Source organism: Sinohyriopsis cumingii, chromosome 10 (genome assembly GCF_028554795.1).
Source record: "Sinohyriopsis cumingii isolate HCF-2022 chromosome 10, ASM2855479v2, whole genome shotgun sequence".
Classification (NCBI taxonomy): Eukaryota; Metazoa; Mollusca; class Bivalvia; order Unionida; family Unionidae; genus Sinohyriopsis; species Sinohyriopsis cumingii.
Genome location: NC_142970.1, coordinates 50,965,402 through 50,980,072, shown reverse-complemented (window position 1 = coordinate 50,980,072; position 14,671 = coordinate 50,965,402). Strand labels below are relative to the sequence as shown.

General features: G+C 34.0%; 1 protein-coding gene across 1 annotated transcript in view; it reads left to right on the top strand.

Annotated features, from left to right (window-relative positions):
* Positions 1–14,671, top strand: part of LOC149790139 (protein PTHB1-like) — an 82,159-nt gene that overhangs the window by 59,775 nt on the left and 7,713 nt on the right. The window contains exons 21-22 of the mRNA XM_089972119.1: positions 1,767–1,994; positions 6,616–6,750. Coding sequence (XP_089828245.1) covers positions 1,767–1,994; positions 6,616–6,746 — 359 coding nt within the window. The 3' untranslated portion in view covers positions 6,747–6,750. The remainder of the gene's footprint in view (positions 1–1,766; positions 1,995–6,615; positions 6,751–14,671) is intronic.

Genomic DNA, 14,671 nt, shown 5'->3' with positions numbered 1-14,671 from the left:
TGTTAAAGTTGTGGATAGGGGAATACCCTTTATTTGGTTGTTATAGTTATGGATATGGGAATACCCTTTATTGGGTTGTTATAGTTATGGATAGGGGAATACCCTTTATTGGATTGTTAAAGTTGTGGATAGGGGAATACACTTTATTGGGTTGTTAAAGTTGTGGATAAGAGAATATCCTTTATTGGGTTGTTAAAATTGTAGATAGGTGAATACGCTTTATTGGGTTGTTCAAGTTGTGGATAGGAGAGAACCCTTTATTGGGTCTTTAAAGTTGTGGATAAGGCAATACCCTTTATTGGGTTGTTAAAGTTGTGGATAGGGGAATACCCTTTATTGGGTTGTTGAAGTTTTGGATAGGAGAGAACCCTTTATTGGGTCTTTAAAGTTGTGGATAGGGCAATACCCTTTATTGGGTTGTTAAAGTTGTGGATAGGGCAATACCCTTTATTGGGTTGTTATAGTTATGGATAGGGCAATACCCTTTATTGGGTTGTTAAAGTTGTGGATAGGGCAATACCCTTTATTGGGTTGTTAAAGTTGTGGATAGGGCAATACCCTTTATTGGGTTGTTAAAGTTGTGGATAGGGGAATACCCTTTATTGGGTTGTTGAAGTTGTGGATAGGAGAGAACCCTTTATTGGGTCTTTGAAGTTGTGGACAGGGCAATACCATTTATTGGGTCTTTAAAGTTGTGGATAGGGCAATACCCTTTATTGGGTTGTTAAAGTTGTGGATAGGGCAATACCCTTTATTGGGTTGTTAAAGTTGTGGATAGGGCAATACCCTTTATTGGGTTGTTAAAGTTGTGGATAGGGCAATACCCTTTATTGGGTTGTTGAAGTTGTGGATAGGAGAGAACCCTTTTTGGGGTCTTCAAAGTTGTGGATAGGGCAATACCATTTACTGGGTCTTTAAAGTTGTGGATAGGTCAATACCCTTTATTGGGTTGTTAAAGTTGAGGCTCAGAATCCACAAAAGTTAGTATTCTACCAAAAGTAGTGAATTCTTATGCATCTCTCAGATGATATCAGAAAATTAAGATTTCATAAAGTTTTCACATTTTAGTTATTTTCTGTGTGTAATAACACCTCAAAACATCACAAGTATAATAACACCTCAAAATATCACACATGTAAGTAGCACCTCAAAATATCACACACGTAAGTAGCACCTCAGAATATCACACGTGTAGTAGCATCTGAAAATATCGCTTGTAATAACGCCAAAAGATATTGTGTAATAACACCTAATATGTAATACCTCAGAATATCACATGTAGTAACACTTCAGAACTTCAAAATATCACATGCAATAAGACCTCAGAATATCACGCATGTAATAACACCTCAATATCATGCATATAATAACACCTCTGAATATCAAACGTGTAATAATCACAGCTTTTCACAACACAATACAAAAGTTAAATTCAGTCATGTATTTTCACATTAAATTTAAATTCCTTATAGATCTTTTTGAAATGCATTTATTTTAACAACTGAAAATACTTCTTTTTCAGTGTGGTCAATAAGGTGGCATTTTACAGTTGTATGCGTTTTGTTTGAAATGGTTTGCACTTAGTTTATAAATTATGGATGAAGAGGGAAGTAGATGCTGCTTCATAGAAGGCACTTTTTTATATAAAAAACATTGAACATTAAACTTGATTACAGTGGCATGTTTCAATCTTTAATTAAAATCTGTTTTAACACCTTTGTTCTGTCTTCATTATTGAAGTGGTTAATATTTTGTTCTTAATTCAGTGCAAATGCCTAGCTCAGAGAAGAAGACAGAGAAAAAGAATAAGATTTCCTCAACACGTAAAACTGTGATAGAAAACGGAGACATGGAACACCATGATAATGATGATACTGAGACATTAATTGGTTCCCAGTTTGCCAAGAGTCGAAAAGATAAAAATGACATTTTTTCATTGAATGGACCAACTAAATTACCTTCGCTTGGAGAACCAGTTCAAAATATACCAGAAGGTAGGTGTCATCAAATAAACTGATAAAGTCAGTTTTAATAATGAAGGTTCAGTTTTCATGGTTTGCTCACAGCACAGTCCAATTGGCCAATTCCATCATCTGTCAATTTAGATGAATATGGGAGAAGAGAAGAAAAAGTTGAAGATAGAAATAAAGATGACACAGTGTTTGGTCCTTTGCTGCATTCGACAAATTTGGAAAGCAATTTATATTAAGATTATTAGATGTACAATAATTTCATTAACAAGTAGATGGTACAGCATTTTACAGTCAGTTATTAACTAATTTTTTTGTGTGCAGATATCCAGAAACTGTATTCTTTGAAAAAAATTAAATTAGGTAATATTAAATGTACACTATTTTATTGACTTTATTTAGTAAATAATTAAGTATGGTGCATTGTGGGTGTTATTGCAATACACTAGTTTTGGTGAAGCAGCTGAATGGCTTAATGGCCTCAATTTTAATTCTTTTGGAAATTTTACAGATGTATATTATGGTCTCAGAAATGTAATTGTAGTATAGAAATAAATAGTCAATGTGTTTGTTACATTTGGTTTAGCTTTCTAAAACCAAGTCAGATCACATTCTTATGCTAAGCCTTTCAGATCATTTTATTTCGTTATGATACATATGCCAAGGTATCATGTTAGCTTTCTAAAACCAAGTCAGATCACATTCTTATGCTAAGCCTTTCAGATCATTTTATTTCGTTAAGATACATATGCCAAGGTATCATGTTAGCTTTCTAAAACCAAGTCAGATCACATTCTTATGCTAAGCCTTTCAGATCATTTTATTTCGTTATGATACATATGCCAAGGTATCATGTTAGCTTTCTAAAACCAAGTCAGATCACATTCTTATGCTAAGCCTTTCAGATCATCTTATTTCGTTATGATACATATGCCAAGGTATCATGTCCCGACTACTAAATTAGGAAGACTGATTGGTTTAGCAATGTCTCTCCATCCATCCACTCACCTATCTCTTTCTTGTAAGCAAGATAGCTGAAAGCTATTGAGCCAAACAAGACAACATTTGATATTTAGATACCTTGGTAAGATATATAGTCACTGATCTTATTTTTCAGTTCTTGTATACCTTAGTTTTTGTCACATAGACCTTTTGAGACAAAAACCTTGCATGCATGTTTAAGCAAACGTTACTTGAGACGGACAAATAAAAATTGTAATGCTTTTTTATCATAAGATATAGATGATCTGATTTAAGTTTAAAAAATTTCATTTTTGTATACACTATTTTGTAAAAAATTTTAGACTTTAACTTTTGTGACCAATAAATACTTGCTTGCATAGGTATGCAAAATTCACATGAGTTTAAAAGAAAATTTGCCGTATTAAAATGTAGATGACTTAAATAGATTTTAAGAAATTGTTCAGATTTTTTGGTATTTTTTTAATACAGATATTAAGGCTTTTTAAAATAAAAATTTGATTGCATGATTAAGCAAGAACTTGCTGAAATTGACTAATAAATTTTAGTAAGCATATTTAAATGCATCTGTGTGTGTCTTTTCTAGATTTCTCTGCTATTATAACAGATTTTCTATATTTTTTCCCTTTTTTTTTACCTAGACTTATTTTTGCCAGGGATTTTTGCTTGTTGCCACTTATTTAGACATCAGATTTACCATACCAGTTACACCACTTTGGTGGCCTAGTGGTTAGAGCACCTGGCTTAGAAGCTGAAGGTTATGGGTTCAAACCACAGCCAAGTCATACCGAAGACTAAAAATGGTACTAACAGCTGCCTTACTAGGCGCTCAGCATTAAGAGGTTAGTGTTAGAACTGGTTGGCCTGGTGTTGGGATAATATGACTGGGTGGGTACCACACTACAGACATCATGATGATATGACTGAAAAATTGTTAAAACTATGTTAAAAATCCTAATCACACATATGTGCTATACCAGTTCTGTAATTTTCTGTGTGTTGCTTAATTTGACCCATTTGTTTTGATCTAATAACAGGAAAATTAATGTCCAGACCCTACAGATCAAGAATTTTTAATTTAAACTTTTCATACAATTTTGTTTTGTTCTCCTTGCTGGAACCCTTCTGTCAACTGCAGATGGGACAGAATGATATTATTGTAAAGGAAGGAAGAGACATGAGTTTTTGTGCTCCTTCTGTCATTTACAAGTGGGACAGAATGATAATGCCATGGGAATGGAAGAGACATGATTTTTTTTTCAAACGCAAGTTCCTTGTAGTTTTAAGTTATCTATAACCCATACATTTCAGTTGAAAAAATAGCAACCTTTTTCCCAATCAAGTAGACAACATGTCTCCACAAAACTGGACTACATTTCTATACCAACAGAGGCTACAGATGTACCAATGTACAAGAGTGAACAGCATATGAAATGGACATCTGTTTCTTCATTTTTTCTAGCATCACCCTGACAAAAACCTTGTCAGTAATGTGATTGTTTTTAATTTAATGTTGAGTTATAAATATTATAACCATTTTGAATCAAATGTTAGTTAATTATAAATATCTTAATCATTTTAAATGTCAAGTTCAATTAATTAAAAACATGATTGTTTTTAATTAAATGTTCAGTTAATTATAAACATTGTAATCATTTTGAATTACTGTCTAATTTATTATAGACGACATAATTATTTTGAATTAAATGTTCAATTATTTATAACATCATAGTCGTTTTTAATTCAATAATCATTTTGAATTTAATGACCAATTATTTATATTATTTATAAATTTTATACTGATGTTTCAGTTAAAAACTACTGATTCTGCATTTAATGTCCAATTAATTATAATTTTTTTACTTATTCTTCAGTTAAAAAATGAAGTGTTTGTGTATGTGACACTTTTAGTATTGTTAAAAGTTACCTTTTAGACATAGATAATTTTGATGCAAAATCACGACCTTTTTCAGAAATGTGTACTAGATCATTTATGAGAGACAACTCTGTTTCTTAAATGACTTGTACAATTTTGAGTTACTTCCCTTATATTGTGATGCACTTTTTGTTTGGTTCATCCAAGATAGTAAAACCATGTAATGAATAGACACCGATCTCACAGCAAAATTTTAGTGAGCCTTGTACTGGAATCTCACCACAATTATGTGTGGTATTGATGTGTGTGCGCTTTGTGGTTGCTACAAACCACAAATTTTAAGACGCCAAAGAACATCAATCCTTCTGTGAAATCAGTTGGACCTACTCTGCAGTCATGTGCTAATGGCAGTGTCATTTTTGACAAAAACCTTGAAGATGATTACCATTGTAAGTTTAAAAAAGGCACAGTATTTTCCTTGTACAAAACTCAAGTCTAATCATGGGAAATCACACTATTTACATTGTATAAAAATAAAGAAAGCTTTGTATGTGGGTAGTTTTTGTTAGGTCTTTTTTCAGTGATGTATTGAGAAAGTGAACTTGATAAAACCACATTTAGAAAATGACAATTTTTGGCAAAGACAATAGTCCCAGCAAATCTACGCCTCCTTAAACCATGGTTGTTAATTAAAATTTGAACAGTATAGAAGAAAACACACACACACAAACACACACATATTAGGTATTCATAACCAGTAAAAAAGATAATAAAAAACTGGTACCTGTTCAAAATATCCATTGTGTGTACAGTGTTCTTCCTCTTATAAGTCCACCTGTTCTGTTAAATAAAATAATCATGAATAATCGTCACTGCAAAACCATTTGTCAATAAAACCGCGGTGCAAGTGCCTGGCTGTAACTATATACTTTATAATGTGCAATTGCATGCATACAGATGTAATAAAATTAAATTAGTCACTGGTGTATGTATATGTACATGTCATATTTTTACCATCTGTACATATGTATATGTACTTTTTTACCATCTGTACATATATACATATATTGGCCAAGTGTACATATGTATATATTTTTTACCATGTTTACTGTATATGTGCATATGTACCATGTGGACATATGTGTATATGTATATTTACCATGTGGACAGATATGTGCATATTTAGTATGTGTACATATATTTGTGCATATTTATCACATGTACATACATATATGTATGTGCATATTTTATGTACAGGTAGAATCAGTGCAGTGAATTTCCAACAAATTTGCTGTTATGGGTTTTATGTTGGGTGGTATTTCCACATATTTAAGTACCAACACAAATGCTCCAGTGGCCTAATGGTTAGAGCATCAGCCTCTGATGCGGGAGGTCTTGGGTTCGATCCCTGGCCGAGTCATACCAAAGACTTACAAAAATGGTACTAACAGCTGCCTCGCTTGGCACTCAGCATTAAGAGGTTAGTGTTAAGGACTGGTCGGCCTTGTGTCAGGATAATGTGACTGGTTGGGATATCATGTTACATGTCTGTGGCATGATGCCTCAGTGCTAGACATCACTATAAAATTTCACACTGCAGACATCGTAGCGATATGACTGAAAAATTGTTAAAGCTATGCTAAAAATCCAAATCACACACACACGCAACTTGTTGTTAAAGCATGCAAAATTATGCCTGCAAAAATCAATGAATGATGATGTCTGGATAATTTATGACTTTGGTACAGTAAGTGAACTTGAAGATTACGCAAAATGTCTATTTTTCAGGTGCAAAGCAGAAGAAGATTGAGTCGTTAGTTCCAGATCTGGATGACATGTATCAAGCTGATGGACCTAATTTACCGAGTTTAGATGAAGATGAGGGAGTTGCAGAAATCGATGAGATATCAGCATTGTGAAACTGTAAGTAAAAATGTAGCCGTTTATTTCTATGCAGAAGTTACTTTTATCTAGCCTTGTATCTGCACTGATTTTCAGCTTTAGGTGGAAGCATCCTTTCAGAACAGCCATTTGACATATTAAACATGGATTTTCTTCTTTTTTTAAAAAGTTATATGACATGGTATCAACTTTTTTTTTCAACCCCTATTAGACCTGTGGCATGGAGAGGGACTATGGTCATGCCCATGACAATTCATTCAGTCCTGTCCATTCCCTCCATGTTCCAGATGGGTTTTTGTTTCAGCTCAGTAACTTAAGAGGGGATGCATAGATTGAAACTAAATTCGGTATAAGACTACATTAAGAATATCTGGGTCTTATTATATTTTTTTACATTTCCAATACAATTTAATGGAGATTTGGGCCACTGTTTAAGCTTGAACTTTGCCTTAATTTAGATCATTAGCAAAGCCTAAACAACCTCCAAAACAATTTCAACCAATATTTGACAAAGAGCATCCAGGCATGAGGACCTTATAAGTTCATACATATGATGCCAGACAGATATCAAGTATGTGTACCACTAAAAAAGAATAGAAGAACCTTTAAATTAATTTTGAAAAAAGATGTGTTTTTTTAGTATGACTTAATCTGGGCATTACCCTGTAGGACAGGAATGTTTTGATGTGAAATCTGTTGGGAAGCTATGTACTGAAGAGCCACATGGGAGGGGCAGGTCTTGTTCATTTTCAGGGAAGTGCAGTTTGTGTAAAAAAATAATTACCCTATATTTAAAATATTTTATTTGTTACTTTCTATCATTTAATATAACTTTTAAGGCATTTTCACGTCTTTTACTTCTATCTTTTATCTTATAGTGCTGTATTTTTGCATTAATTTGGAGAGAGGGTGGGGGAGGGTTGTCTTCTTGGAGAATTGGATACACTTTTAGCACTATATAGCTAGTATTGTTCTGATCTGCCATTAAATTCCATTCATTCATATGTATATGGATGCCATCACTATAAATAGAAACACCTTATGGCTTTTAATAACTGCTCATAATACGGAACTGGACCAAGTCCGACACAAAGCAGTGTGCCACAAAAGCCTTTCAAGTTTGAACGAATAATTCTGCATGTCCATCAAATTTGGCCACCATTTGCTATAAAAACAATCTTTAAATAACTTCTCAAAAAAAGGTCCAACAAATTTGACCAAATTCAATCGAAGGCATTCTGCATGGAGACCTGTTTATGCAAAATGATGATAATGATCTGCTATCATTGCTAAAATGAAAAAAGCTATTAAATGGAGACTCCGAGTGGCTGAGTGGACTAAGTCATTTTCCATTACAAATCACTCACATTTCACTTCTGTCCACATAGGTTCAAGTCTCCGACAAGGCCAGTGTGGGTTTGTAGTTCTTCCCTGTGTTTTTGTTGGTTCTTCCTCCATCAGATATGCTCACCACCATGTGCTGAGAAGTTGCATGAAGCCCAGAACAATAGCAACAATATTAAATGACTTAATCTCAAAAGACTGCTTGATAAAATTTGACTATATTAGACAGAAAGCACCCAGACATGAAGGCCATTCAGTTTTATAGAAATGATACTGAGCCACTGCTAAATATGGTGGTATTTACCCAAAATAGATCAACCTTTAAACAATTTCTTTATTTAAATCAGTCAGTTTATGTTGACCAGATTTGAAGAAAAGCATTTTGACTTGGCCATAATGCCTTCCAAATTGGAATAAATGATGCTAAACCACCATCCAGTATTGCTTCTGGTTACCAAAAATATTCCAAACTTTAAAAGTCCAAATATGGCTTCAGGTTACCAAAAATATTCCAGCCTTTAAAAGTCCAAAATATGGCTTCTATTTACCAAAAATATTTCAACCTTTAAAAGTCCAAATATGGTTTCTGGTTACCAAAAATATTCCAACCTTTAAAAGTCCAAATATGGCTTCTAGTTACCAAAAATATTACAACCTATAAAAGTCTAAATATGGCTTCTAGTTACCAAAAATATTACAACCTATAAAAGTCTAAATATGGCTTCTAGTTACCAAAAATATTACAACCTTTATCAGTCCAAATATGGTTTCTGGTTACCAAAAATATTACAACCTTTAAAAGTCCTAATATGGCTTCTAGGTACCAAAAATATTCCAACCTTTAAAAGTCCAAATATGGCTTCTGGTTACCAAAAATATTCCAACCTTTAAAAGTCTGAAAGGATCATACTAACCCAGATTGCTTGACCAATTTCTCATGCATTTGACTTTAGATATATCTCTGCCAAGCATGCCTTCTCAGGCACAACCGAGAAATGTCTTATTTTTCCACAAACAACAGACTTTAATGGCTGAAGTGAGGTCAGGTACTTTGGTCATAAGTCCCTGAAATTAGCAGACTGATAGAAAGATGGAACTCACATCCCATCAGCTTTGATTGGACTATTCCATGTATCATTTACAGTTGAATTTTGCCAGGTTTATCCTGAAATTCTGAAAAGGAAGGTAGTGTAGCTTTTGAAGTATGCGCTGAGTTATAGTTGGAAACAACAAGACCAACGCCAAAAAATAATAATGACAACATGCATGAGCCATGCAGTTACAATTTTTCTTGCTTTGAATTACTGGTGATACAAATTATATTTTCTTTCTTTGTACTCAGATTTATTCTCTTTACAATATTCAGTTCTTCAAAAGAATTGTTTATTTTGCATATCTCATGTAAGGTGATGTACATAATGGTTTTCAAATAATTTGTGCATATGAAATGCACTTAGAAACCAACATTAATCTGCTCTTAATAGATGGAACTGTGATTTATTATTTTAAAAATTTCAAATAATTTATATTCATCAAAATAAGTAAAATAACTGAATAAAATATATGGATACAGGTACATTTTTTAGCATGTAAGTCATTAACATGCAACATCATTTCAGTTTTAGCTAATAGAGAGACCACATTTCACATTAAAGTGCCTTGACTTGGCTGGTAAATTTAAGCTGACTTTCCTCTCAGGGTTTTTCCGGTAGCACAGTTCATCAGACTTTAAAATGTGTCAGACCCTCTACAAGTAATATTTTTTTGTATTCAACCCACTGTGGCTTTCTATATGTCAGTGCTAATTTGAACAGGTTCTAAATTCCAGTCATGCTTTCTTACAAAGTATTTTGTTCACCTTATCATACTTGATAGCTGTAGTACCAAATAAGTGGCGGCTTGTGAAGGCAGTAGGGTGATTAGCAGGGTTAAAACACTTGACAGATAGAAAATCAGTTGTAGATCAAATGACTCTGCCTAGTCTTATCTGGACTGGTCATCAAATCAATTTTCATTGATAATCTATCATGGTAACAAGCATGTGACATTTCCATTGATAAGGTTTATCAGTATTTCCAGATGTTAAACATACTGTCCATTTATACCCCTCTTCCCCGTTTTAAGTTACTATATATACTTGCTTATAGGACGAGTCCTACTTCAAACTGCAGAGACCCAGATCTGTCATCACATGATGCTTCAGCAAGTCTGGGTCTGTTCACTTTGTTAAGAGTAATCAGTAGGACAGTATAGACCCTGATCTGCAGGCACATTATGCTGCAGCAGATTAGGATCTTTGTTGTTTGTAGTTTGACTCGATTTATAAGTGAGTACATACCGTAATGTGTGCTGTTTAATGTAGATTGCTTACTTGACACTTTCAGGAAATATGTATTTTTGTCCTTAATTTGAAATTGTCATATATCCATTAATTTTAAATGACGTGGGAGAATGAATAGGAAAATGAAGGGTGATACAAATTTTATGAAAATTTAAATGGTCAGCCCACAGGCCAGATGAATTGGCGAATTGCCTGGACAGAGATAATCACACTGACTCATTAACCTGGCATTTTCTGTCCAATTTATGTTTTTCTTTTTTTGAAAATTATCACCAGTTGGGTAGATAAATATAAACAAATAGCCATGATAAATTTGTTTCAAACATGTATATTTGAATTATTTTGTAATAAAAGTACAACATTGGAGTTAGACCCTGACACATGTTGGTTCAGCAATTACTTGTAGGTGAAAATGATGGGCTGTGAATTGAAATTCAGATTAAGTCAGGGCCCCGAGTGGCCTGAAGCGCACATCATTACAGATCACTGCCATCTCATCTCTTTCTGCTTGGATTCAAGACTCAGGCTCTGCCATTGTAGGTACATGAGAAAGCTTGCCAGTAGTTTCTCGTGGGTGGGTGGTTCTTTCCATGGTTTTCACTGGTTCTTCCTCCACCATTTATTCTGGCCGCCATGTATAGCCTATCTTGTGCTGAAAAATGGTGTTAAACCCAAAAACAACGTCAGATAAAGTCAAGTACATTGTACATGAAGATAATTCCTTTGATGAGGCAGAGAAATTTACATGCTCATGTAGCCACCATAGAGTTTTCTTTTGATTTTCTCACACAGACATGTGCACACACACACACATGCACCTAATACTACTTGAGATTGTGATGGTCAGCTAGAGTATTAAAATGCTTTAGACAGTGCATGGTACACTGAAAGTATTGGTGTGGGTATTTGACTAAGTAATAATGTGGGTATTTGACTGTAAATGTTAGTGTGGGTATTTGACATTAAAGGAGACCAGAAACAAAACATTTCCTTTTATGTATGTAATTCTGTACACATTTTAATTGGACTGTGATGTTTATAAATTAAATATCGTAGGCGGGTAGTGATTATATTGCGCGGAAGATACCACGATTCCGTAAATTGCCGAGTTTTTCTGAGCTTTCATGAGACAGATCACATGGTCCCGTGATGCAATACTAGCCAGTCTTCAAAATACAAACATGTACATGGTGAGCGAGACAGACAGGAGGAGACCAGATTTGGGTTCCTCATTCAAAAGTTGAATATGCTTCCGAGTTATGCTCATAACTATATTTGTTGAATTGTGTGTTAACAGTGTGTTTAAGACCTGACAGCAGTAAAGTACAACAGTGAGAAGGTGCTCATATTTCATATTTTGCAATTTAAAAAAAAAAGCAATCTAATTTTTAAATAAATACTTATACATCGTGTGCTGTGCAAAAATGTGATAAGGATTAGGTGATGGTGCCCAATGTAAAAATAAAAAATTTACCATAATGCAATAAATTCATTTAAGAAGGATGAGGTTCAATCATATTATATGTAAATGACATATTCGTTACCTACCCCCAACACACACACACACACACACACACTAACCACCACCACCACCACCAAAGGTATGATATCTTGAAAATATACATCCAACACTGAAATGCTGAGAGATAATACTGAATTCTGGGCGAAGAGACTAGAACGGGGATGATTTTTGGGGTATTTCCACACCTACCACCTGATCTCGTACTATCTCCCGAGTTTTCGCAGAGAACTCCCTATTATTACATTATGTCTGCCAATTTTCATTTCTCAGAAGAAAATAAACCAAACATACATAAATAGATAAAACGTATACAAGCCACATATGCCGTATTCTGTTTTATCACTTGTGAATATTGTAGTGATGAAATAATAAATATCACACAAGTTTTTTTCTTCAGTAAATAGAATGTTAAGATTAAACATTATTCACATAAATTTCAGATTTTTTAAAAACACTACAACAGCATTGTAGTACAGTAATAAAAACATTAAAAAAATAAAATTGTCACCAATTAGCTTAAATCCCATGAATGATCACTGTTGCCTACTTTTGTCTGAAAACAAAATCAATCTCCATTTCCACCAAATAAACTTGGCCAGTTAACGCCTGACATTCCTCTTTATTTGTGGGAAAAACAGATTTTAACTGTTAAAATGAAGTCCTAGGCATCGTAAGTTATAATAAAATAGGGCATCGTTTATTTGTCAATCAATGATGATGTTTACATATACAGATTGTAGAACATGGTTTCTTTGAAGTATGTCCAAAGGGCAGTCCTTTTTGCAAGATAAATAAATTGCTATGGATTACCTGTTAATTAGTCACACTGGCCTTATGCTTGTGTACTAAAGTCTAACCTTTAGCTATTATGCAGTTTAGCCACAGCTGACCAGAATAAGATACAAGGGTCTTGTCCTGGGGGATAATAAGGCTTATCACAGGGAGAAATGGCACGTCCCATGGGCGCTTGCACATTGGGGAAAGGGGTGGGGTCAATAGTAGCCTCCCCCCCCCCAATTTATGTTGTCAGCCAGTTAAATTTAAACTTTGACTTTATAACTGACCTCTTTTCTTTTAGTCGCTGCTATTTAAACATCCCAAGGGATAGTTTTATATCAGTTCCAATCATTACAGATTACTGTTTATACATACATGTACTATGTGTAACAGGCATAGACTGAATTTTTTTTAAATTTTTAATTTTTGTTTTAGATTACTGAAAATTGTGTTTTCTCGAAACATGACCATGTCAGGGGTTTAGAATTTTATTTTTAGCAAAGTTTCCATTTGATTAAAATCAGACCTCAATTTCACCTAGGACAGAGGTGAGTTGATTTCGATTGTGCCGTGTTAAGGTATGTATGTCAACATCTTGAAAATACATTTACTCATCTCATCAGCGCGATCAAAGTTTCCTCAGGCAAACAATTATTTTCTGACAAACCCGACGGACACCTAACTTTGAATACAGGATGGGCCCAAACTAAAATTAGAGGGACCTCGGGTGTTGGGCTATCACATTTTTAGCACTGCTGGTGTAGATAAAAGATCTGTGAATTGATTGTTGCATTTTGTGGTCACTTACTTGGCTTTCTGCCTATTTTCGTAACTCACGTGTTTAACACTTTTCCCAGGATTTAAAATATCCAACAGTATGTCTGGAACAGCGACAACTTTTAATCTAGGCCTAGGATTTGCGTATCCTAGAGCTGTCATTTTTTACAGGATTGTTCTCGTAACATTCCTTTAGAAATGTAATGATCACAGAGTGCTGTATGGTGTTGCTTTGAAATCGACTCACTTGTAATAATGTATCCATACATTCTTTATGCCTTTTTCTTTGGGAAAAAGAAAAAAATGTTGTCCATAGGCTTTTCTTAATGTGCTATTAAACCCGTAAGCAACGCAAAATGGCATTGTCTTTTACTCTGGCAATTATCAGTTGGGATGCTGGAGTCGCTATTATGATGTCACACCCTGAAAGTAACCGAATAGGCACGGACATTTTGCATATGAGGTCGCAGAAATTCAGCTCCTAGAAGATATGCCAATATTTAAATACTGGCATTACGGTCGCAGATGATACTTCAGAATCAGGTTTTCTTCTATAGTGCTTTTATTATTATTCTGTATTTCTGGTCTCCTTTAAGTATTAGTTTGGATATTTGACTGTAAGTAGTAATGTGGGTATTTCATTAAGTATTAGTGTTGGTATTTGTAAGTATTAGTGTGGGTCTTGGTCTAAATATTAGTGTGGGTGTTTGGCTGTATTAATGTGGATATTTGACTGTAAGTATTAGTGTGGGTATTTGACTAAGTATTAGTGTTGGTAATTGACTGAAAGTATTAGTGTTGGTATTTGACTAAGTATTAGTGTGGGTATTTGACTAAATATTAGTGTTGGTATTTGACTAATTATTAATGTTGGTATTTGACTATAAGTATTAGTGTGGGTATTTGACTGTAAATATTAGTATGGATATTTGACTGTAAGTATTAGTGTGGGTATTTGACTAAGTATTAGTGTGGGTATTTGACTGTAAATATTAGTGTGTGTATTTGACTATGTATTAGTGTCAGTATTTGACAGTAAGTATTAGTGTGAGTATTTGACTAAGTATTAATGTGGGTATTTGACTAAGTTGTTGTTGGGTTTAATGCCATTTTCAGCACACAATAAGCTATGCATGGCAGCCAGTACTGATTGACCAAGTATTAGTGTCACCATTTGACTA